Source organism: Taudactylus pleione, unplaced genomic scaffold (genome assembly GCF_031769625.1).
Source record: "Taudactylus pleione unplaced genomic scaffold, aTauple2 ptg002847l, whole genome shotgun sequence".
Classification (NCBI taxonomy): Eukaryota; Metazoa; Chordata; class Amphibia; order Anura; family Myobatrachidae; genus Taudactylus; species Taudactylus pleione.
Window position 1 is genome coordinate 149,249 of NW_028287220.1, and position 26,509 is coordinate 175,757.

Consider the following 26,509-nt stretch of genomic DNA (forward strand, 5'->3'; position numbering starts at 1 on the left):
GTTCAGTTGTACCTGTATATCCAGTCCAGTAAAAACGAATGTGCGGCATTAACAGAGTGATGGGACTGAAACGTTACATTATTAGTCAATATTTACTACACATGAGACAAATAAACAACCCTCCTTGCTCTTCCTGACACTCCCAAGTGCAGTGATTCCCAACCTCGGTCCTCAAGGCACACTAACAGTCCTGGTTTTAGTGATATCCATGTTTCAGCACAGGTGGTTAAATCAAAATAACTGAGGTACTAATTGAGTCACCTGTGCTGAAATATGGCTATCCTTAAAACATGGACTGTTGGTGTGCCTTGAGGACCATGGTTGGGAACCCCTGCCCTACCTAGACGGTTGCTGCTATTTCCTAGTTGGAGAAAGGACCTTTGTGACGTATCCACCACGTGACCGCTACTGTCTAGGTGGCTGATCATGTGATCAATCCCCGATCTGCTGTAGAAATTGGGGGGTGACGTCACTGTACGGAACTGATCATGTGACCGACCTGCCTGGACGATGGAGGCCGACGTCATTGTACGGAGTTCTCTCCTCTTCCGGCTACACTGAGACAGCCAGTCAACGCTCTCTGTGGTGCCTGTCGTACTCGGAGACAGCTGGTGGGGGAACAGAGGGTACCGGCTGAGGTAGAGACACGGGTACCCGGAGAGGGACGTATGGGAGCTGGACGGGCAGGATGATGATCGTGGGAGTTATTCACAGGAAAGGGCGTAAGTGTCCACACAACCGTCCCTATATCCCAGTGTCTGTGTGTCATCCCCCAGTGCTGGGTCATGTTCCCCCGGGCACATGACTGTGTGTTGCCCTAATGCAGGTCTATGTGTGCTGGAACAGAGGTGGGCTCTGCCCCTCACCGGTAACCCTGGCACCTGCTGCCTGTCACTATAATCCATAGATAGGGACTGTAGTTGTCCGTTTGGTGACTCTGAGACAGGAGCTTTTTCCTCCCTTACAGGTGACCATGAGATGCCAGAATGTACTGTATTAGATATACGAATATCCCTATTATTCTTACTTATTTATTAGTATTATCTACCTTATGAAATAGTACTTAAAGTTAGTTCATTTGTGTATTATTATTATTATTATTATATACTTGGTTTGAGTCCGGAGCCCTTTCAGCTGCCGCCTCTTAGAGGGATATTCAATATGGGAACGAAAAGTCCGTACTGGACTTTTCGCTCCACATCAGAGATTTTCCTGGGATAAAGTATCGGGCGCGCGCCCGCTTTATCCCAGCATTCAATATAAAAGCTACGAAAACGGCAAACTGCGAAGTGGGATCTGCGTAAAAAACCGAATTTTTCCTTGAATAAATTGTAGGACCCCCCTAAAGTTGTAAAAACATGGGGGATCACTGTGTACCCCCGTTTTAGCCTGCAAATGAAAGTTGGGGATTTAATAGCCGCAGCAGGTGTTTTTACCCGACATTGAAGTAGTGTTGCAGAAGAGCACTTAGGTTATATTTTTCTTTTTTTTTAATTGGTCCCATCAAATTTGGGGTACACGAAAATGGGTACTAGCATATTTTTATGTCCCTAAAGTAAGTTTTAAAAAATTCTGCAACTATGCACCTGCCGCTAATAATCTATTCTAGAATACACCTGCCGCATATTTGCAGAATAGCCCTGAACCTATTTCCCTATTTTTAAACACTTTTTTTTTTTTTCCCTTTTGATTTTTTTTTTTCCACCCCAATTTTTTAATTAATTCTTTTGGGTCTCCCTATTTTTTTTTTTTACTTTTTTTGACACAGTTATTTTTAAAATCTTATTCCCAGGGGAGCAGGCTATTTTTTTTAAGCCTGCACCCCTAAACCCCAATCCTGCACTTTTTTCCCCACCTATTCAACCTATTCAGTGGTGAAAAGTTATCCCCGTTTTTTTTCAGACTTTTTGAACCTGCGAAAAGTATTTGAAATTGAATACAGTGTAAAACCAAAACCAGCGAAAAATGACGTCATTTTTTGCGAAATTATCGCAAAAAATGACTGTTCGCTCCATATTTAATACCCCTATTAGTGTATTAGTGTATGCATGTGATGTATTGTAGGATTTGTTTTTTTACCTTGCATTGTGCCATGAGTGTCTAATGGATGGATCCCCTCTATCTGTATTGTGCAGGTGCTAATCCGTCTGCTGGTGACTCAGACATGCAGCCCTGTGATTGCATAAGGTGTGGTGTGAAGTCCTGCTGATGTTGGAAGGTGCTCAGGACTGCAGGAACTCTGCGCTCCTCCACAGTAAGCCACAGGAAAATGTCACCCCTCTGCCTCTTACTGCTGCTGCTGTGTCCTGTGGAAGGGGTCAATGACGTTTCCGGCAAAACTATCCAGCAGTGGAATGCTGAATTCAACCGAGAATATGTTGACTCTGTAAACAATGAATTGCAAAACATTTACGCCTTCAATCACACCATGCTGAGGAACAAGGTAAGACGGACTCTGGGAGGATCTTTTACAAGCTGCCAAAAAAGGGCATACAGTGCTTTATACAGTGTTTTCATTATGTGTGTTTTATGCTTTACATTTGCGTAAATGTGTACTTGTCCACTGAGGTGGCCCTTGAAACTTGCAATTGTCTGTAGTAGTTAATAGGTCAGATAAGGAGAGGGCAGTATGTGAAACCCCAGAATACAGGGCTCAACTGGATTCTCCTGCAGACAAGAACATTGCCTGTTTCTGTGTGGATTCACCATTTTTTGTAAAGAAAACAATAAAAAAAAAAAAAAACCTTCTGTCCTGAACGCCTAGGCTGGAAGTCACAAAATCGGTGGAACAAAAAGCGTGGGTTCCCCCCAAAATTGCTACTAATAGCTGTAGGCTTTGGGCCTGATGCATTACAGATCGCAACTGCAATAGTGATTACGCACGTAGTCTCACTGCGATAGTATGCTAATCCAATGGGATTGCAATGCTGTCGCAGCATAATATAAGGACACCCACTTTACCTTACACATACAGTGATCGCAAATATGCGCTATAGCGCGTATTTTACCCGATATCGAGGGCCCGGGGACTCACTTTTTCGCAAAGGGTGGATGGACCTGCTCCGCTGCGGCCAATCCCTGCCTCTTTAAATGATTGGCTACCGCCAACAAAAAGCAGACAGACCTCTTTGGCGCCCCATGAGTGTCATGCTGCTGCACCACAGGGACTGACGTGATGACGATGGCCCCTGCACCCTTGAGTGAAGATATCATCCGGTAAGTGTAGGTGGGCAGTGGCTTAATTATGAGCGGGAGACTGGTGCTCCAGGACGGCTAGAGGAAGAGTGGCTGTACAAGCGTGCTATAGTGCACGCACCAGGCCGCCAGGAGTGTTGGGGAGGCCAGCTTATTATGTTTGCACCACGGAAGGGAGAGTTGCCCACATGTGTGCCTCTGCCCCAGCCCCTGCTACATGCCGTTTCCTGATACAGTGATGCAGTGACACAGCAGGGCAGGCTGCAGTGCAATGAATTTGAATCAATGTGTTTCATTTTTTTTTTTTTCGTGTGGGGGCCAATGTCATCTGCTACAGACTTCATGGGATGTAGCTGCTAGATTGTTAGATTTACAGAAAACCTTAATTTAGATGGGAACCAGAAAAGCAGTCAGGAACCCGATTTGTTTTTTTTTGTTTTTTTTAATTTATTTATTTTTTTTAACTAAAGGCTCCCTGGGACCCGCATTTTTTGCGGGCTCAGCGCGATGACACAGTAAATTTCTAAATGATCCATGTAGGTCCCATGATATAGGCTGGGCAAAAAAGACATAAATGACAGGAACGCACGCCTTTTTATCTCGCCTGCCTGATGCACCTCTGTTGTTTCTGTGATTTTTTTTATTTTTTTAAATCTGCTTTTTCTGTGACTTGAAAAATGTCACGTTATTACATCTGGCAACTTGTACCTTCAGCATTAAAAAAAAATAGGAACAGCAATATTTATAAAAAAAAAATGTGGGGTACCTCCTGATTTAGTGACTATTCACAGCCTGTAATGGCGATTTGCAGCACGCCAGAAAGCCATGTCTTTTGCAAAGTTGGAGGCTATTGCGTCCCAGCCAAGAAGTTATGAAACCCCTTCTCCAGTGTGCGTCTCACGCTCCTGTAGGCAGCACACAAAAAAAATAGCAGCCCATATTATCATGTCCAAAATATGTTTTGGTAATTTGAATCTACATAGATTGTAAAATGGTGGGGCTGGCAGGAACGCGGTCAAACATCGAGGCTTCGTAGTGTGATCAGATTTGTGTGTCTAAAGGGCACATCAGCAGCTGAAATTCATCGTCAACTTGTCGAGGTGTCCGGTGATAACGTCATGTCACGGAAACAGGTTTGACGATGAATTTCAGATGCAGAAATCTGATCACACTATGCACCTCAGTGTTTGACCATGTTTCCGCCAGCCCCGCCATCTTACAACTGATGTTGGGACCGTATGACTGATATGAGGAGCAGTCTAATGGCCGTGAGAAGAAGCAGTGGTCTTTCCCGCTCTGGCCTGGTGGGAAATTAGAATGAAATAGAGAACATTACACACGTGAGGGGTCTGGTTACCTTACTTATTGAACATCCCTCATAATATGCGGAAAGGCTTTGCCATTTCACAGTGACATTGGCTGACTAGTCACAAGCAAACATTGACTTAACACAGGCTGAATATTTTAATTGGTGGCTGCATTGTTCTCAGTGACCTTCTTTTCATAACTGATCATATCAACAGATATTGTAAGCTCTGCATATATTAGCCCAAACTCCTAGCAACTGCTTTGCTGAATCTGCTCTTGGCAAGCATTAAAGTGTATGGATGTGTATTAAAGCTTTGAGAAATTATAATCTGACAGCGCACTCAAGTCTCAAGACTTGATATATTTTATTAGATTAGACCCAACCCTTAGCAGAGCGTTATAAATTCACTTCCTCACTGCCTAGAACTGTTTAGTTAAACTTCACCTGTAAATGGCAGCACTGCAAATTCACCTCTGCTGCTAGCACACCTCGCAGACAGTTTGCAATAAGTAATCAAGCTTTGATACAAATTAACTATGGAGAAGTAGAGGAGAGCTTTATAACTGCTGCAGTCTTCATTTTATGGGCAGAGCTTCAATGCTCCAATCAAATATGCAAAGGAACTCCTATTGGAGTTCTATAACTAAGACAGATCCACACAAACTTATGGTGCAGCACACGGTCGGATCTGTCAGATGAACGATTTTACCAACGATTTCAGACAGTATTAAAATGAATGGAATCGTCCAAATCTGACTACAAACACATCAGATGTCAGATATCGTTCTCTGACAAACGGGAACGCTCATCGTTGCAGTCACACGTCAGATTTTGTTTCAGATATGAACGATTTTTACAGTCGTTATCGTTCAGAAGTGACAGAAAATCTGACCGTGTGTATGCGCCATTACAGTCGGGACTCTGCGCTGCTTCTCTGGAGCTGGCACCTGCCTAATGGTTCCACGATTGCCCTATGAATACCCTTAAATCTCTAGAGAAAAATAACCGCTGTCCAGACAATAATTGTGTTTCCAACGCACAAAAGTTCTTATTGTAATAAAAGAAAGTTACACGCTTTCATCTAGCACAATTAGCGCAAAGACAATAAAATACATAATACGATACAGCCCAATGCATACACTTGCGCACTGGTCCCAGGAAACAGTCATCAGTCCAGAAGCCTGTGGTCATCCAAGAAAGAATGGCTGTAGACTAGAACCAGTATGCAAGCTATATAGCCTCCCAGGACAAAGAAACTAGATAACTGGTTTCCATTGGGTCTTGCTCCTGGACATTCTGGTATGATGCAGGTCATTGGACAGTTAATATAGCATCACTAGGGGCATGTCCCAGTTCCAGTGTTGCTTTGTGTGGTTTTTCCGCCGAACTGGTTTAAACTAGTAAGCAAACACTTCATACAATTTCACATTCTAACCACTATATTCATATTGTTCATATCTTGCGAACGCATGATGCGATTTCCTTGCTTGTCGAACTGGAAATCTGCAAACAAACAGTGCTTTAGAATGGTGCCAAACATGATATGTTTACTAGCTTATATACCTTAAATATCTTGTACATTACATTTCACAACATAAGTATTCGCTAATATAACCTCTAATATTAAGCCATTAATGTGGAGGAATCTTTTTATAAGTTTCGGTATATGTAAGTGTAAGGATATTGCTTGGAGTCGCTAATATGCGTGGTGCGTTTATGTGTAGAGTGCTTTGATAAACGGCACAACTGTGCGTTGTACGTCTTGTATATTATATGTATGATTTAATGTGCGTGTGGGGTATGTTAGGACTTTTAACAATATGCGGTAGCAATGCAGTCGCACAATGTTAATAATAGCATATTAGCATCGCACACAATGGTTTCCTGCTGACGACGCAAGATGGCGTCGTCGGGCAACATAAGATGGCGTCGCCCAATATGAATTCTAAGATCTAGTCTCGGCCAATCATCCGCTTCGACAGCCCGACTACAATATACTTGCGGGTAGGAGCTGAAGCTCCCATTTCTACTGACCCAGGCGGAGGCCTGACAACTGGCATATCTCTCACACAGAGTATATAACCGACACTGTAGCATATATACCACCTTCTTTTGTATTTGCACTTTTCTATCATCCAGAGAGACTGCAGTATACAAGCTGATGAAGTATACAGTCCATTCAATACCTTTTTTATAAGCTTCAGTATACTACTAGCTATCACAATTTAGTTGTTTTTCCTGAAACTTTTAACAGATTTATAACTAGCTGTATGACATTTTACTACTGTTTTAAAAAGTGTTCAATATTTTTATATGTAAAGTCTATCATCATTACCAGGTTTACCCAAAATCTAATTAATATATATTTTTTCCATCAATAGTTTTTTATTAGAAATTTGTCCGTGAACTACAGAGGGGAAGGGGTACAGAAAGGAGAAAAGGAGGGGGGGAGGGAAGGGAATCAGGAAAAATTACAACATTTCCAATCATACAAACAGTATATAAAAAGCAAATAGTATTAACAACAGACTGATCTCATACCCCATAATTACATTGTAATAAAACAACATTGGGAGAAGAGACAGCAACAAACCTTTCAATAAGATAGGAAATTAAGGGGTTTCCAGGAGAAGTAGTGCTCCTTCCCCAGTTGTAGTAAACTTGGACCAACTGGACCAGTTCACTAAATGGGAAGAGATCGAAGAGGAATATGGTAACCCTACAGTTTCCATTAAAAAGGCAAAATTAATCTTACGGATTATTTTAGAAAGGGGGGGAGGAGATGAACTTTTCCAATTCTGAGCAATAGCTGCTCTTGTGGCAATGAATATATGTCCTAGAACGTAACAATCCGCCTTAGATAGACCCGAAGGGTATATATGTAACAGTGCCAAAGCAGGGGACTCCTGGAGGCATATCTGTAAAACTTTATAGGCTAATGTTAACAGTATCCATATGACATCGGGTATGCATCAAATCTAAAACTCTATAGACGCATACCCAAAGGTATCTTAGCCAAGAGCTGGAGTCGTCATACCAGTGTCTTTTAGATGACATTTCAGTCCGGGAGAATTCAATCTGAAGAGGTAGATTTAGTAGCTGATATAGGAATGTCCCAGTCTGCCAGAAGTTTGACTCCTGCTTCAATAGAAGAAATCACATATGTGGAGGACTCATATTGTATCACAATCTTGACAAGGAATCCCCAGCGATAAGAGATGTCGTTCTCTCGGAGAGCAGCAGTGATGGCGTGATATGAGCGCCTTTTAGCTAAAGTGTAGGGGGATAGATCTGGAAAAATTTGTAAGCCACCCAAAGCGTCAGAGCCTTCCGTTAATCTTGCCGCCTTTAGAATATTTTCCTTAACGTGGAAAAAATTAATCCTAATCAGGGTGTCTCTCGGAAAGTTAGAGGATCCCCCCCTTGGTCTTGGTAGGCGGTGTATTCGATCGATAAGCAGATCATGCTCAGAAGCTGATGGGAGTAGTTTCTGGAAGAGCTTGATCACGTATTCCTGAAGTTCACCAGGCGCGACAGAGTCTGGGATGCGTCTGATCTTTAGATTGTTTCTTATCGATCTGTCCTCGAGGTTTGCCTACTTATCTCTGGTCAGGGGCTGGCTGGCAACTTTTAGCCTGGGGGGCAAATGCATGCAGGCGGCGCTGGCAGAGGAGTAGCGTGTGTAGCCAGGGTGCCCGAAGAACGTGCGTGCTAAGGCGCCCCCCCCCCCCCCATGTGTTCCAGGGAGGAGGCTGGTCATATGGGATTAATGTAAAAATAAAGATTAGGGACAGCCCCGTCGTGGTGCCCATATGCAGTGCCCCAGGAGAGGACCCCCTTATGCAGGCCTCCAGTAGTGCCCCCAGTAGTGATCCCCCCTATGCAGTGCCCCTTATACAGTGCCCCCAGTAGTGGTCCCCCCTGTGCAGAGACCCTTGTGCCCCCAGTAGTAAGCCCTTTATATAGTGCCCCCAGTAGTGGTACCCCCTATGCAGTGCTCCTTATATAGTGCCCCCAGTAGCAGTCCACACCCCATGCAGTGCCCCCAATAGTGGTAACCCTTATGCAGTGCCCATTAAATAGTGTCCCCAGTTGTAATCTCCCCCCTATGCAGTACTCCCAGTATTGCCCTTTTTATAGAGCCCCCAGCAGTGGTCCCTCAATGTCCGTCAGCGCTACACATGCGGTGCAGTCTGTGACACAGACTGCCCGCGGCCGCATGACGCTGCGGCCCGGGGGGCACATGGCACCCTGCACCCCGGCCCAGCCTGCCACTGTCTCTGGTGGAAGTCATCTCGGTCTGTAGCTCAGAATGAGCTGTGAGAAGGTCATTGTGGGATTCCACCAACTCCTGCATCTTGCACTCCAAATGATCTGTACGTCCCGCAATTCCCACAAGATCTGCTCGGAGAGATTGGACTGATGTTTCCAAACCTGTGAGGATATCCGTACGAAAAGCAGTAAACAGCTGGAGCATTGTCTGGGTAGTGAGGGGAGCTGACGGGTCTAAATCCAGACTCACTCCTGCCTGTGAAGAGGATCCCATTGTTAAAGGCATTACCGCAGATCCTGAGGGTTTCACAGGAGTTGTGAGTGTTTCATTTTTGGATATAGCTGGTTTAGGGAATTGAATAGGGGCTGGCTGGCGGGGGGTTTTCCCCCCTTTCTTCGTCGGCATGGTATTCCAAAATCTAATTAATATTTAAATTAATGAGACTTTATATTTTCTGGGTGGAGTGCACACCACTCTTTTATCAGACGGCTGCACCAGTTCACTATTGCTCGTGCTGTTATACGGCTTTCCCCTGCCTTTCCATAGATACTTATCAAAGCTTGATTACTCATAGCAAACTGTCTGTGAGGTGTGCCAGCAGCAGAGGTGACTTTGCAGTGCTGTCATTTCTAGGTGAAGTTTATAGAAGCAGTTCTAGGCAATGAGGAAGAGAAAACAAATATCTCCTATGTGCTTACGATGTTTCTACTAAGGGTTGGCTGGCTTGACTGGTAGTTGTGTATAATTCTATTCCTTACAGATTCCTTTCTCATGGGTTTCTCAACAGGGTCAATATTGTCCATTGGGGTTGTTTTTGCGCTATAAATCCTGGGGTAACAGGCCATTTGCCCAGTAGTGGTTTAGATATTTTATCTTTCTGTTAATCCCCATATAGGCATTGTCAATGTTTATTTATGACGCTTTTTTTTTTTTTTTTTTTTAGATGCGCAAATGCATTTACTTGTTCTTTAGGCACATTTTCAAGGTGCACGCCCACTTCAGGGACCTCCCCTGAGGAAATATTCTGCGCCTATTTTTGCGGATGGTAACTAAGACTCCTTTATGGCATTTGCAAACTACTCACAGTTACTGATGCCCCACTGTGAGATCTGAATTCATTGGTTGCTTTGGACAAACCAAACTTTTTTTCATGGCACTAATTTGTTAAATGCAATTGGATATGCCCATAAATCAATTTTTTTTTTAATTAAAATGTATTGATTGCAAAGAAAAAAAAATATATATTTTTACTTTATTTTCTCAACTTCTTTTTTTTTTTTTTTTTTAAGTCTTAGCTATCTATTTCTCTGGCTATAGCCATTGGCTTGATCTAACGCCTACCAGAGCTTTAGGGACAAATTGTTTGGATTTAAAGCAAAAGGTGTGTTGAAGTCACTAATGTTTCAGAATAATATATATATATATATGTGTATGTGATTAATTTCAGCAAGAAAAGAAAAATAATCAGAAGGGAAGAAAGACTTTCACTACAAGTGGTGGAAATATAAACACTTTTTGTGCATGCCTAGCGCATCCTGCATACTCTTACATACAGCATACACATTACGGCAGGCTCTATTTTACATCTTCATTTTAGAGTTAATCTAGCTGGCACCCTCCTCACCCCTGTAAATCAGGCTGTGCATTTTACAGTCCGCACCCCCTTGTAGTGTTTTTTTTTTTTTTTTTTTTCCAAGAGCGTCTTTTACAGTTAGATGCAAATTTTACTGGGTGTAAATCAGTGTTTGGATTTGTGTTTGAATAACCTGAATGTGCCAATGTTGGCTGTTAGCTTGCAGAGTTGTACAGTTATTTTAAATCTCTAACTTTACCAATTACTATAACAGTGTCCTAACTGTTTTATTTTTAGACGGAAGGGGTGAGAGTGTCTGTTAAAGTATTGTCTGAACAGAAAGGAACGCCTTTGCTCTTTGTCGTTCGTCAGAAGGAGGCTGTGGTGTCCTTTCAAGTACCACTTATCCTAAGGGGGTTGTAAGTACTGTAGCTACAATTCTTCCTTTTATTTTACCCTGGTACATCTTCCAATTGCCAGGCTGTACTGGCACTGTACGATCACGCTGCAATGATCATTTTGTATTTGCTTTCCCTGTAAACTACTCTACAATGCTCTGCTTCACATTATTTCTCAATACACACCTAAGGAGACCTAATAATATTTACAAACATTCCTGTCTTCCTTAGGTACCAGCGTAATTACCAATACCAGGATGTTGGGCGCACCCTGTGCCAACCACCAACTAGGGCAGAGACTGAGTCCTTCTATGTGGATGTATCCACCCTGTCAGAAAAGAACACCACCTATGGTTTGCGTGTCACACATGTGGAGAGTTTTGTCCTGCGGTGAGAAGCCATGTCTTGGTATGATGCTTAGTATGTAGATACATGTGTTTTGTATCAGAGTGAATCTCATGAGGTGTTTTTATCTTTGTAGGACAACAGAACCATTCAATTTTAGTGCAACTCCCGCTCAGCCTCAGGTATAATGTTTAAGAGGTGGCAAGTGCATGTTGTTCTATTAGGTGAAGATGAGGTTTATGTCTGTGTTTGATGTTGTTGTCTATTTTCTGATGTATTGTGTTTGTGCATCTGGAAGTTAATGACTAGATGACTGTTAAAGACAAGAGGCACTTCTTTACACGCTCTGGATACAACCAGATGAGTGCCCACGGGTAATTAACATCTTATAGATGTCACTGTATGCAGCAGTTTTGCTGTTCTCTGTTAAACAGTTGACGCCTGATTTTACATTCTTTGGAAAATAGAGTATGTTTGTCAATGAACCTTTCAGGAGATGACTTACTTTTTTCAACATGGTTAGATCCCCATAGTTCATCTTACTCATGCAGTTATTGGTGCAAAGTTTAAATTAAATGTCCCCTGTATGATATAACTGGAAGGTAAATGAAATGCTGGCTGTCTGGATACTGGGGCTCAGAATGCCAGTGCCGAAATCCAGACACCAGTCAGAATCCAGGCACTGGCATCCCGAAGGTAAGTAGTGAGGCAAGGGGGAGGGTTAGGGTTAGGTACTAGGGGGGAGGTTAGGTTTAGGGTGCAGGGAGGGTTAGGTGTAGGGATTTGGTTGGGGTACTTACCGGCCGTTGTCAGTTTTTTTTTTTTTTTTAACCCTGTCGCGATGCTGGCGTTGTGATTCTGACTGCCGGGAGCCCAAGCGCCGGCATCCGGTACCCCCCACCTTCCCTCCCGCGGCTAACAGCTTACCTGGGCCGCTATACTTACAATCGGGATGCTGGCTGTCAGGATTCTGGCACCGCAATCTTGCCGGCCGCCAAGCCGATCGCAGGTAAACTGAATAACATATATGGACTTTTGCATGTGAAAGTTGTATGGTACTTGATGAAAGTGTGTGTGTGTATATATATCTCTATATCTCTATCTCTTTTTTTTACTTTTCTTTTAGTAGCCTTGATATTCTCACCCTGCATTGAGGCAGGGTGAGAACTCTGTCTGATACTGCAGCATTCTATAGGCAGCAGAGAACCTCGCCTTACTTCATTCCCGCACCTTTAGTTACCGGTTCCTCTACAGCAATTCCGTTTTATATCTTGAAATCTCTGTAGTAAGGTGGCTGATGGCTTTGGAGAAGCTGGGACATGACAGAGGAAATCTTTTACAATTGTGAAAAGCATGGGGGAGGGAGGCAGGGTTTGAAGTGCAATCAAGAAGTTTAAATGGAGGGGCTGAATGCCCAGAGCAGTACCCTGGTATTTCTCTTATTTGGGAATTCTCTGATGTTACAGAATTTAGTTTTATTAATGCAGCAGCTTTGGCTTGTGGGCAGCAGTTGGGTGGCCAGGAATACTGAGTAACAGATCCTGGGCACACCACTAGAACTTTGGGCAGTCCGCGATCAGCCACAGCTTGAAGTTTGCAGAGCTCAGAGACTTTGGCTTCTGTGGTATCCAATCTTCTTCCTATAAAGAAATGTTTTCTTTATTTTTTAAAGAAGGAAGGGGAAAATATCATGGGAAAGTGGGTACAGACATACAAAGCCAAGTGAGCATCACAGTCCACCTATGGCTATTAAAATACTCATTACAAACTCTAAACCGCTTTGAGTTAAGTTTGACTTGGAAGGAGAAAGACTAGTGCCATGATCTGCACCCAAAGGTGAAGGACATTTCCCTCCTATAGCATACTCATGTGGAATAGGTATGAATCACAATACCTACCCCGGAAGGCCGGCAGCTGAAGACCCCGACTAAGGTAAATAACACCCCTAACCCCTCCCTTATGGGTGCCTAACCCTAACCTCCCCCCAGGGGTGCCTAAACCTAACCACCACCCCCCCCCCCATTCCCCACAGCCTAAACCTAACCCTCCCGTGGGGGTGCCTAATCCTAACCTTCACCGAGGGGGGGGGGGGTGCCTAACCCTCACCCCTCCCCGCGGCAAAGCGCGCCCGGCTCACCTACGGTCGGTAATTTCGGTGTGTGGCTGATGATAGGCTTCGGTGTTTAGTCCCATGCCAGCTTCCAGACCACATCCCACTCATGCCACGGAAATCGGTTAACAATAGGGGAGAACCTGCAAGTAGCTTACAGTACGCCCATTGTCTCCATTGTAAAACTAAATTGGATTTTAGCAGCAATCTTAGAAAAGGGTAGGGGGAATAAGAACTTGTCTAGTTCCGAGCTATTGCAGCTCTAAAGGCTATAAAGAGATGAACCAAGGTAGTATTGGTGTTTTTATGAAGCTGAGAAGGATAACGGTGCAATAAAGCAACCATATGCATATGGGTGTTAATGTAATGATAAGAACAGAGCTCCATTTTAAGCTTTCTGAAGCTCCTGGGAAGTGTAGTCTTGCTGTCTTATAGGAGGACAATTAGCATCCTCTGCTTGCCTTGGCTCATTTCCTTCAGGGAGAAATCCGGTACAGGCGATGCCCACGGGCTGTGGCTGCAAGATCTGATTTCCTTTTGCTTCTTGCAGATCTGAGTAAGTTTTCTCTCCTTTTTGTGTCATCTCAGGGAAGGATGGAGGAAGGTTAAATTGAAACAGCCCCATGTTGTGTACTTGAACCATGCATGCCTGGATTGCCCTGTGTTACACATTACCTTCCTTAGAAAGTGTGCGCGCCTCCCTCCCTACCCTGTTGTACTGAAGGGTAGCATATGGGAATCCAGTACAGCAGAGTGGTGGCTATTTATTGTCTAGTTTAGCTCTGCATTTTGTGTAGTTGACTGGGGATGTAACAAGAAATAGTGCAGCTTATATCAATGATCGAAGTGAGAAAATAGCTTTCATACTGTGGAATAGAAGGTAGATTAATAGTGTGTTTAGAGACTTTAAGTATTAATTAGGCAATAGCGGGGCTAGGGATGAATTCTGCAATGCGAAACGCTTATAAGAATAGATCAGATTTCTAAATCTGTGGAACATGTACCCCAGGGCTACTTGACCGATTCAATGAGAACTTAAGTTTAATTCAACATATCGCTTTGCTGCATTACTGGGAGTTAAATCTATGTAAAATGTATGGTGTTGGCATTAAAAAAAAAAAAACATCAAGGGGTACAAATGAAAGTGTTACAGGCATTGACATTTGGGGTACCAGGTAAACACTGACATAAGGTATATGATGATGAAAAAAAGTGCAAGGAGGAATTGTCTATATTACAGAAAAGTGGCTCATGTATAGCTGACTGTACACCTAATCATCATATATGTTTTCTAGATATTTCCACTTTAATGATCGCTTATTTCTTATTGTTGGTGGACTGCTAATTACTTCCTGCTGCCATGTTACATATGAGTTGTGGCCTTGTTTCAATGTAATAGTTGAGGATATATTTATTAAATTCAATTAAAAGGAAAAAAAATTAGTCCAACTGTGAGTAAATATGATGAATTTTAAGAACTTTCTGTTGCCTTATTTTCCTTTTGCTAAGGAACGTATCCATCTGTGGGGAACAGATGTGTAAGAAGTGTCCCGATATTTGTATACTTTAGCTGTGAGCGTGTCCGTGTTTTGCACCTAAGGACGTATGTTTGTTTGTATGGAAAGATAGTTTGAAGGGTTGTGTTGCATATTAATGTCTGACCTCTATTTATTTTTTCCTGTTCCTTATTGTCCATTTGCAGTATTTTAAATATATTTTCCCAGCGGAAGTGGATTCCGTGATTGTAAAAGTCTCTTCTCCGTCCGCATTCCCCTGCTCTGTCATCTCTATACAGGATATTCAGGTTTGTATAAAATGGCTATGGTTTGGGTTATATTATGGAGTTGTGTGTTATGTTATGGGTTTATGACCTTATAGCTATTGGTTTCATATTTACATGCATTTTTACTGGTGGTTCTAAAGCTTTTCAAAGCATGTAATTGTTTCTAATGTCACCATTTCCACTCATGTTTGTACTTTTATTTAGGAGCCTTGCCGCGTAGCTTTTCAAACGCAATCTGGTCCGTGTTTTGCACTCGACAGAAGTTGAATTTTTTTTTTTCGCTGCACATGTTTCAATAAATGTCTTCAAATGTACTGTATGGGGCATATTCAATTGGTGGCAAGATTTTTGCTGCAAAAAATGTGGCTATCTCGCTCAATGTCTGATTACCGCTGCTATGCGTGTTCCAGATTCTCGAGCTATACAAGTGAAAAAAAATTGGGTGTGATAATTTATTTGCCAAAATGGGTGGAATAGCCTGTGCCCTAAAGAAAAAAAAAAAATCAAATGTTGGATAGCATTGTAGATGTTTATTATTTGTCGCCAATAAAAATATATAGGGGGGGGGAGAAATGCCCGGAAATCAGCCCCGTTATCGCAGCCAGGGCGTTAAGGCGGATCCTATGTGTTTTCGCCACCCAAAATATATTTTTTTGGGTGGGAAAACTGGAACCATTTGAATAGGGCGTTGAATTCAAAATGGCTTATATGGCATATATGTGCATTTTTTAATAGCAGTGAAAAAATTTTATAAAGCATTTTTTTTTTCGTTAAAATAAATGCTGTAGGTAAATTTGGGGTGCATAAAAATGAGGAAAGCGGTTCAGTTTTAACTCTGTACTTTTCGCCAAATTAGTGTAAGATTGGATTTATTTTATTGGCTATCTAAAACACCTGAGAGCCGAATAGCCAATAAGATACTGTTTTTGAGATCCGAACATAGAGTAAAACCGAACTGTTCATCTCTAGTAAACATGGCAACAAGTTGATTGAGTCATTTGAAGCCACTTTAAATTTAAATTAAAAAAACACATGTAACTCTCACCTGCAGTGTTTAGAACACCTGTCCCATCCATACAACACCCCCATTATTCAGCACTTTACAGAATTTTACCCCAATAATGACATGTAATTATTGGCCTAATGGAGCTACGGTAGTTGAAAACTTCCGATTGCCTAAATAATTATTAGTGAGGTGTCCCAGGGGTTATGAACTAAGTGACGGCATTTTTTCCTGTAAAATAACGATTTATCCATCTTTGCAACTGCTACGAAGCTGCTGGAAAAAAAGCAGCGGTAATGTCTATAGGAACATTATTGTGCCTTGCTGAAATGCTTGCGGAAAATTGATTAGGAATAACATTGTGCCTGGCTGATATTGCATACGGCGCTGGGGTAAAATAAAAATTGCGGACAATTGAATATGCCCCTGTGTGTGATCTATGCAGGTGGAAGTACTGATGATGCCAAATTATAATGTTGTCCGTACTGAGTATTTGATGAACTATGTTACATGTTTTTGAGAAGCTATTGCCACGAAAAGTTACCTTTCAGATTTCAGAGATTACCCTTCAGAGTTAGGAGACCATTATCATATATTTTTTTTCTTTGCAGTGCCCAGTGTATGACCTTGATAACAATGTGGCTTTTACGGGCATGTATCAAACAATGACCAAGAAAGCTGCTATCACGGTTCAGGTGATTTATACCTTTTGCATTACATTACTTTTATGTTAACATTTTCAAGTGTCTCCATCTCCCTCCTCCCCCTCTGCCTGGGGCCCCCCTTCATCAAACAATTCCCCTCCCAGTTAATCTGCATATTCCAAATCCCCCCCCATCCCACCAGTCAGTAAGTGTATGGCCCCGCCCCGACCTGTTCCCCCCCCCAAATCGAAAATTTTTAGATATATGGATATTACAGAGAAGGACTTAAGTCTACATTAACTGATGTGCCAGGTTTACCCCCCAAAATGGACTGCACCCGCCCCACCCCCAACCACCCAATTGTAACAGGTGAGTGTAGGTAAAAGCTGGAATCAGTAAAGGTGCTTGCCAGTGTAAGGAGGGGGGAGGGGTGTTGCCAGCCCAAAGCACCCTGACCATCCTCCACACTGGCAAGCGCCACAAACCCCACACCTGCACCGCCTTCCTCTTCCCCCAGTAAAATCAAAGGCAGCAGGCGCACCTCACCTTCTAACTTCTGAGCTCCCCCTTCTCTGTGTCACATCACACGCAGGCAGACAACACAGTGGAGAGCAGGAGAGGAGATGGAGCAGCACCTGGCACCTGTTCAGAATCAATGAGCTGACAGTCTGCCAGGGCCCGGAAGTAAAAAATACACACGGACACTCCAATGAACAACCCTGTCAACGCAGTGGCAGAACTCTTGAGTGGTGGGCCCAGGTGCAACAATATGCTTTCCTGCCCCCACTGCAAGCAAGGGACTATCTGCGCGCCAAAGGCGTGCAGGGGTGTGGTCTTGTGGGGAAGTCTCATATAATGCAGGGAGCGTCACAGTGAGCGCCATATAATGCAGGGAGCGTCACAGTGAGCGCCATATAATGCAGGGAGCGTCACAGTGAGCGCCATATAATGCAGGGAGCGTCACAGTGAGCGCCATATAATGCAGGGAGCGTCACAGTGAGCGCCATATAATGCAGGGAGCGTCACAGTGAGCGCCATATAATGCAGGGAGCGTCACAGTGAGCGCCATATAATGCAGGGAGCGTCACAGTGAGCGCCATATAATGCAGGGAGCGTCACAGTGAGCGCCATATAATGCAGGGAGCGTCACAGTGAGCGCCATATAATGCAGGGAGCGTCACAGTGAGCGCCATATAATGCAGGGAGCGTCACAGTGAGCGCCATATAATGCAGGGAGCGTCACAGTGAGCGCCATATAATGCAGGGAGCGTCACAGTGAGCGCCATATAATGCAGGGAGCGTCAGTGAGCGCCATATAATGCAGAGAGCGTCAGTGAGCGCCATATAATGCAGAGAGCGTCAGTGAGCGCCATATAATGCAGAGAGCGTCAGTGAGCGCCCTATAATGCAGAGAGCATCACTGCACGCCATATAATGCAGAGAACACTGGTGACCCACATATAAGTTATAAAACAGGTCATATGAATACATCTCCTACACACGCAGAAAATTAATACACCACCCCCACCATAGACAGAATTAAAATACATTCCTACCCCTCCCTATTACATGCATATACCACCCCCCTAGATGACACTGCCACTTACTTACCTCAGGATCTGTGTGACCCCCTGCTGGTCTCCAAGGCATAGAAAAGGAAGCAACTCAAGGAGAGAGACCATGGGCTAGACTAGAAAGGAAGGGGCAGGGTCTTGATGTTAGGGGGAATGGCCTTTGTTCAGTGATAGAAGCGTAACTTTAGAATAGACAGAGAGGACGCCAGGGACTCAGGGGAAGGGGCAGGGTCTTGTTGTTAGGGGACGTGGTCTCGGGCATCGTTCTGGGATAGGAGGGCCACTATAGAATAGACAGAGGAGGGGGTGGGGACTCAGGGGAAGGGGCTGGCTCATGGGCTGTCTAGTGACAGGCAGAGTGATAAGAATGGGTGGGACCCCCTCCTCTCCTCCACCCAGACCAGCTCCTCCTTCCTTGCGGTCAGCCACAGAATACTATAATAATGACTCAGTGTGACTCATTATTAGTACTGCCTGGCTGCCGGCCCCTACATTGCCGCGGGCCCCCTGGGACCCGCCTGGCTCTAAGTGCCCGCTTTGGTAGCCTAGCGGTAAATCTACTAGTGGGTGTAGTATAACTAGTTTGACACCAAGATGTTGACAGGTTTTGTATGTCTATGCATGCAACTACAATTATCAGCATGGTAGCATCTTATTATATTTAAAATTAGGATGTGCAATCCAGCCCTCCTATTTTCCTTAGGCTCTGTATATCGACATGGTCGTTGGGTCGACAACCAATATGTGGACATACACTTAGGTTGACTTGCTTAAAATGACGACACGATCAGTTTGTCCACAGTTTAGGCTTGTTTTAGCCTAAACCTAACCCTAAAAAAATAAAAAAACATGTTGACATTCTGGTGTCAACCTGTTAAATGTTGACATTCTCATTGTGTCAATATTTTAACCATATCGACCTAAGTGTATGGTCTAGTGTTCATTCTAGCAACCTGCACCTGTGACAACCCGTGCAGTTCCTCTTTCCTGCCTGGGGTGTCACTCTCTGCTCTGGTGCTATCATACTCAGGTGATGCAACAAACTGCTGAGAACCAGACCAGAGTGTGCTAGAAGCACCAGAGAGCGACACCCCAGGCAGGAAAGAGGAACTGCACGGGTTGTCACAGGTGCAGATTGCTAGAATGAACACTTTTGGTTTGTCAACCTAACGTCCATGTCGACATTCTGAATTGCTGACTACCTGACCAGATACCTGATATATTTTAATTGTTTTGTATATCAGAGCCATGAGCCTAGGAACCTAAGAGCATACTGATATTGCTGGGACAGTTCCTATGAATCTGATTTCATGTATATGACTGACTAGTTCCTAAGCTCTGCACACAGACAGTTATTGTGTTTCTGTTTTTGTTTCTTTTTTTCTCTATTTGTACTTTTTAATACTGTCTTCCAGAGAAAGGATTTTTCAAAAGGTGGTTTTTACGTTGTGGTTGTTGTGAAGACTGAGGATGAAGCCTGTGGTGGGGGGCTGCCTTATTATCCAATAAATCCAGGTGATACTTTCACATCTTGCCCCAAGCATTAGCTGTCAGCCCCTGTCTACATGCTGTTGTTCCCTCTAATGCTTATGGCTGTGCCTTTTAGATACTCCTGCTGAGCATGGGAGTCGCCAGAAGACCCTGGAAGTCTTGGTCAGCCCAGCAATTAGCCGTATGTACACAATTTAGGGGATCATTTATTAGGTTTCTCTTTTTTTTTTCTTTGATCATGTCTTCTGTGTTTTGTTTCTCAGGGACTACGTATGTTGGAGGGATGCTGTTCTGTGCAGGCGTTTTCCTTTCTTTCTACCTGTTTGCATTAATGATATATTTCTGGAAGAAATGGAGGTAAGAGCTGACACAATCTGTTATGTTACATGTGACTACTAAAATAAGGGAAATCCGTAAAGAGGGATACAAGCTAACCATTATACACAAGTGTGGTTAGCAGTTAGCGTCTCATCACATTTTGGGGTCACTGCAATTACGAGCGAGCAAATGCGTGCGTATATCGCAGTTATGGAAGCCCCAAGATCGTCAATTTTTGTGCACAGCTCCATGGGGTGATTTCAGGGGTAAATTGAGGAAGAATGGCGTGATTTGTTGTGCCGTTGCTGGATTTTTCATACTATTGCATCTGCACGTCACGGGCATCGCCCGCAATTAAATTAAACCCTTAGGGGTCTATTCATGTAGTTTTTAGTGTAAATTAATTGTTACTTTTCACTATATATCACATCAGTTCGATGCAATGTATTGCTTTATTAAGTAGCAATTCATGTATACTTACCTTTCCGGCGATGTGATCCGGTATCCTGGGCTCCGGTGGTCCTGTCTTTAGCTGTGGTCCTCTCTGGAGTAGCGTATGTACTTTAGAATTTGTCACTTGGGCAGAGATTTAGTTAATCTCAATGTCCTTTAGGAGCCTTGCGCAATGTGGCTCCAGAATATTAGTGGTGTGATAATACGTGTAAGTGTGCACAGCAGCATATCACTTGAGACACTTCCAGGACATTGAGTATAACTGAATCTCCTCCTTAATGAGTGATATGGAAGCTGCTTGGCACCTTGTAGTCGCCCAACGTTCTGTGGGGTTGATGTATCAAACAGTGAAATGAGTGGACCAGTGGAGAAGTTGTCCAAAGAAACCAATCAGCTTCTACAGTACCTATCATTTTATAGAATGTACTTGATAAATGCAATTTCGAAGCTGGTTGCTTGCTATATGCTATACACCTATAGACTGGCTAGGAGGTTTATTGCAGTCTGTAAAGCCTTGGAGCTGCTTTCTGCTGAACACAGAGTGTGGGTTCACATAACATTCTGTTATGGAAACTGTAGAAGAGTGTAACACATCACCCGAAACATAACAGCCTAGGCGATGCAATTCCTATAGGCAAAGTATAATTTTGTACCTTTTCAACCCATGAAGTTCGTGGCAGTTAAAATCCATGAGACAGAGGATGCGCACAACAACTTCAGTTCTGACAACTAACCTCCAATATAGACATTTTGTGACATTTTCCACCATAGGCATTCTGCTATGGGCATGGTGGTGTATGCATGATCAGTTACTGGTATGGAAATTTACACTTCCTCAAATACATCTAATGAAAACATCAAAGATATTTTCCAGTGTGGATTAGATGTGTGCTCTTCCTCTTCTCAAGTAGTGTAGCCGATTTGTCTTCATATTTAGTCTTTTGTGGCACTTTGGGATTTTCTCAGTGTTGTCCTAAAGTCTGATCTATTTGTGCCTTGAAGGATCCATTCCTCAAGTAGCTTCCATTTAAGGTATATTCTGCTAACAATCACGTCTGTCCATTGAGTGGTAGGATTAAATTTCCTATTGTGTAAAGAACATCTATACGGTCAAGGTGGTTTTAGCACCTAATACTACTTTCCTACCTAAGGTATATTCCACTTTTCTTTCAATGGAAGTCTCCTAACTGCTTAGGGCTGAGGCCTCAGCTGACTATCTCTGCAAAGTAGCAAGGGGTGGTCATCACTTCACACCTTTCTCAGCATTGTCTTCTGAATGTGTCCTCTGTTGATTCTTAGTTTGGAGGTAGTTTTTCAAACTGCTATTCAATAAGAAATTACATTTTGCACTCTCACTGTTTAATATGATTGACTTTGATTTTTTTTCTTACGTATTTTTTTGTTTACGTCCCATTCATTTAGGGTTGCCATAGAGCAAAAAGGAAATTACAGCATTTATTTACAGTTAATTTAATTTCCTCAAAATACTCCATGATAGCCCAATTTTTAGGGATAGATTTATACAGGTGACTTTTGTCAGTTATCAGTAATATTGGTAATACCGTTTTCTATATTCAAAATGTAACCGTTGAGTAGTTTCATCACAGTATTACTCATCTGCAACTGTATATTAAATACATATTAGCAACAAATAGGTTTATTACATTCTGAATGTAGAATATTACCAGTATTATTGCTAACTGACATAGGTTTGCATACCCTGAGATATATAGATAGATATATAGATAGATATAGATAGATATATATATATATATATATATATATAATATCTATCTCCTATCTATCTATCTATGTTTTTTTTATCTTTTATTTGTTTTACATGAAGAAAATAATTTTGTCAATTAGAATTCATATAATGGTCTAGCAAATCTTTATAGATGGCATACTGTCAGCCCTCCTTACTTGTGATCGTGTTGTTATATATTCTAGGCAGGTGGTTGCATAAAAAATTGTATTTTTTTTTTTTTTTTTAATTAAAAAAAAAAAAAAATCAAAAACTGATTTATTTGTTTTAAATAGGATTTGTTATAAAAAAAAATTTAAAGTAAACATTTTAAATTTTTAAACGTTTATTTAAAAAAATTTGAAATGAAAATAAATCCATTTTTTTTTTTTTTAAATCCAATTTTATGCAACCCTGAAATTTCTAGGTGCCCAGATAACCTTATTAGGAGGCTTAAGGTTTGAGATCTTTAAATTAACTTGGTTTTTAGTTTCATCATCATCGGTTTGGTGTGCACCCATTTATGATTTTATTTAGTCTGTATAAAAATCAATATACCATGATCAGTAACGCCTCATGGGTACACAATATAAATGAGAACCCTCGCCAAAAGACCATACAGTCTAGCTATGTAATGCCTTATAATGAGGTTTGTCTCTATTGGACCTTGGATTTGGCCATATATGTATATGAATGCAGTTTACTTATGAACTCTTCTGCGTTTGTCCCTGCTGATTGGGCGTGATAACATTGTCTGTAATGTCATTGTGTGGATTGGTTCCTCCCCTGATCCTGAGTGCCTCAGCACAGAGTGCCAGTATTAAGAGTTCTTGTGTGTGGGTGCTTTGCGGAGGGGAAAGTCCTCTTCTAGACAAGTCCATTTTTTTTCTTTGAATGGGAGCCATATCGGTTGTCTTGCAGATGCCACAGCACTCTGCTGGCGGTGCTTTATGATTTAACAGGAGATCCAACTTCTCTAGAATGGTCAAAGCCTGCTTCTCTCAATGCTTTAGGGGAGATATCAATGTTAATACATGTTAAAATTTGGAGCACTTGTCTTTACTCCTTTTGTCTTTTTCTCTTGTCCTCTGTTTTTGTTTTTAGGTTTTTTTTTTGGTTTTTAAAGGAGACTTTCACAAAATTATTAATGTATGACCGAAATAATTATAATTCGGAGGTTTTTTTTTTTGTATTTATAGCAAATACTGACCGCATTAGTTTGTTGCAACAACTTTATTATTCATTTTGAAACCATTTTTAGAATTTCCGTTTAATGATTTCAAATGGTAGGAATGTTTTTTTTTTTAGTCCAACTTTAGTTCAACCAAAAATTACACTATCTTATATGTATGTGCTAAAGCTGGGTACACACTATGCGATGTAACAAACGACACGGCGGTCATTCCAATTTAGCAGAATCCACGATATAGAGCGTATACACATTTCAGTCTGCTGTATGACGGAAATATATATCTATATCTATGTCGGGATGGTGTACAGTTAATCGCTTTTCCTATAAACTAGGTGCGGTTGTGCGTACTCACTACACGATGTGTACTGCATCGTTTATCGCATCGTCCCATCCGACGTGCAGCACAGCAGATGATGCGATGAACAATGGCCGGAAACTACGGATTGGGCATGCACACTATACGATGTGTACGATATATCGTTCTGATCCGTATTTGAAAGATATATTAGACGATGTATAGATTGTATGGTGTATATCCATCTTAAGAAATGTCTTTCATTAATGATTGTATGTATCTAGTTATGTATTTATTTTTCCTTGTTTATACAGAAAGAACAAGAAAGAAGCCGGTTTGCTGAATTGTGTGGGAGCTCTAAATGATGAGACAGGTAGGAAGACATAGAAAGGAATGTGCACATGGATTAGTAATGTAATTGCCTTTTTAAAGATAGTGATAAATATACTGTAGTGATAATTTAAGGAGTCTATAGCTGTGTTACTGTGAGGAAAGGATGATATTACTAGCGGTAATGAAATAGGATTATTAGTACAGTACCTGCAGATTGAGTGTTGTGAATAAAGCATATATAGAGAGAATTCTGGAATATAAACCTCTTTTCAGTTCACCAATCTCACTATCACATCTGGGTATATCACTCCAGGCCTAAGGTGTCTAAGGCAAGCCATACACCACAAGATTAAGCACAAGATCTTACCAAACACTAATTAGGGGATGAGCGAATAAACGATTTTCCCGTATCTCCATACACTCTGATGTTTAGGCATGATGACGGTAATGGAAATGGAAGAACGACTGCCGGGGCGATCAAACATTTTTGATAATCAAATGATCCCGACTGGTTTTCAGTCGTTTTCATGTGTTGCACAATTGACATTCGTGTATATACACTAAACAATAATAGTTCAGAACTGTTATGCGTCTGCTGGGTCTGAACGATTATCCGTTTATTGTATGGCAGTATAAGCCGTGTAGGACTTGCGTTATTTTGAAATGGAAAACCAGTACACGCTTGTGACATGACAATTGTTTAAGCCACAAAATCCACATCTTTGAGGAATGAAGTCCAGCTTGTCCTGCTAATTTCTATTCATCAGTAGTATAAGATATGTGACGCAAAGTATAGTGTGTAAAGGGTAGATGGAGGAGTCTACTGGAAGAACCAGGACACTTGGGAAGACCTAGCTTTGACTGCCCTATGACTCAGGCTGCTATGGAACTAGATACACTACACAAATAAGGCAGTAGACAAGCATATAATTATGGACCTATAAAAGTCACGGCAGCAGTAGAAATGATGGAATCCTTTTAAAAAAAATCATTCTGCTGTAGTTCTTAGAAAGTTAAAAGACCAATTTTACCATTTAAGATTCGTATCTGAAAATTTGTATTTTTTTGGATCTTTAGAGGACAAAACAAACTTTAGAAGGTTGTTAATTACCTTGTATATGAACTGTAACTGCATTAGATTGTGCTACCAGTAGATTAATAATTTATTTTTCTGCTTTTAATGTTTACCGTCTCCAGCCTCACTGCTCGGTAAGATGCCTTCCGGGGCCCAGGTAGTACTGTGGGCAGCACTGCATGCAGTTTAGGTGCTTGGTAAAAGTCTTGGCAGACAGAGAAGACTACGTTACATACGGTTTCCTGAATTACTAATTATTTAATAATGCCAATTTAATACAAACTAATTTCTTGCATGGTTTTACGCCATAGTAAGTGTTTTTAACAGTATTCCAACTCTGTCTGTAGCATGTGCACACCTGATTTATTAATGACCAAATGATGTGGTTTTAAGTTGGCATAAGTCACGTCAGTTAGCGGAGAGGCTTCACCAAGTGTTGTGTTCTGAAACTAAACTGTAATGTTATCTCTTCTATGCTTCATGGGTCACCTGTTGTACTAAAAACTGGGGGATGTGAATAATTAAAGACAAAATAAGAGCACATTTTTAGAAGAAACTTCTAAATGTTTTATTTAAAAACAAAAACAAAAAAAAAACACCCTCTAGAAATGTGCACATAGTCAATAAAAGTAACAAATATTAAACATTCGAGAAAAAACCCTTATGCTGGGCATACACTATACAATTATCTGTTTTATATCTGTCCAATCTGGCTGGTTGGAATGAAAATCTGGTAATGTATGGCAGAAAATGATAATCGAACATTTGTTCACAAACACTGGAAAACAGACAAAAATTAACGCTCAGCCAAATTGGTTAAATAAAAAAAATTTAACCAATTTGAACAATCGTTTTTGTCTGTTTTCCAGTGTGTAAAACCATATAATCGATTGTCATTTGCTCCCATACATTACCAGGTTTTCATCCCAACCAGACAGATATCTGGCAGATAATTGCATAGTGTATGCCCAGCATTACAGGTTTTAAAATCTGTTATCAGTCATATTAAAAAATATATGCAATTTATTCTCTACTGACTATTCAATATTTACATATTTTGTCTTTAACTATCCGACATATGTTTTGTGTTGCCTTTTCCCTCCCTGTGTTTTTTTTTTTTTTTTACCTCTGAGCGTTCGGGCGTTGATGTAATAGAAGTGTATAGGAGAGTGTTTTCTGTGTACATACTGTGATTCCCCATCGGGAGAAGGCCATTTCCCCCCCCCCCCCCCCCCCCTGCAAAGGGCAAGGCCACATGATCATCTGGGAGTGGCATATCTCCAGTGTGGCCTACCTAGTGCTTCTGCAATGCTAGGTCACCCTTAGTGCTTACCTCACCTAAGTATTCATCCTTGCATTGTGCATCTAAACAATCCATTAGAATTGAGACCAACTTACCTA

General features: G+C 41.8%; 1 protein-coding gene across 1 annotated transcript in view; it reads left to right on the top strand.

The window, feature by feature from the left end:
- Positions 1-472: 472 nt before the first annotated feature.
- LOC148431113 (SID1 transmembrane family member 2-like) overlaps positions 473-26,509 on the top strand; it is a gene marked incomplete at its 3' end in the record, with an annotated part of 66,294 nt that continues 40,257 nt past the window's right edge. Inside the window, exons 1-12 of the mRNA XM_088466332.1 lie at positions 473-722; positions 2,136-2,443; positions 10,648-10,769; positions 10,980-11,138; positions 11,230-11,275; positions 14,906-15,007; positions 16,601-16,684; positions 19,623-19,722; positions 19,814-19,879; positions 19,962-20,055; positions 24,015-24,073; positions 25,231-25,242. Of these exons, the coding sequence (XP_088322458.1) occupies positions 2,270-2,443; positions 10,648-10,769; positions 10,980-11,138; positions 11,230-11,275; positions 14,906-15,007; positions 16,601-16,684; positions 19,623-19,722; positions 19,814-19,879; positions 19,962-20,055; positions 24,015-24,073; positions 25,231-25,242 (1,018 nt within the window). The remainder of the gene's footprint in view (positions 723-2,135; positions 2,444-10,647; positions 10,770-10,979; positions 11,139-11,229; positions 11,276-14,905; positions 15,008-16,600; positions 16,685-19,622; positions 19,723-19,813; positions 19,880-19,961; positions 20,056-24,014; positions 24,074-25,230; positions 25,243-26,509) is intronic.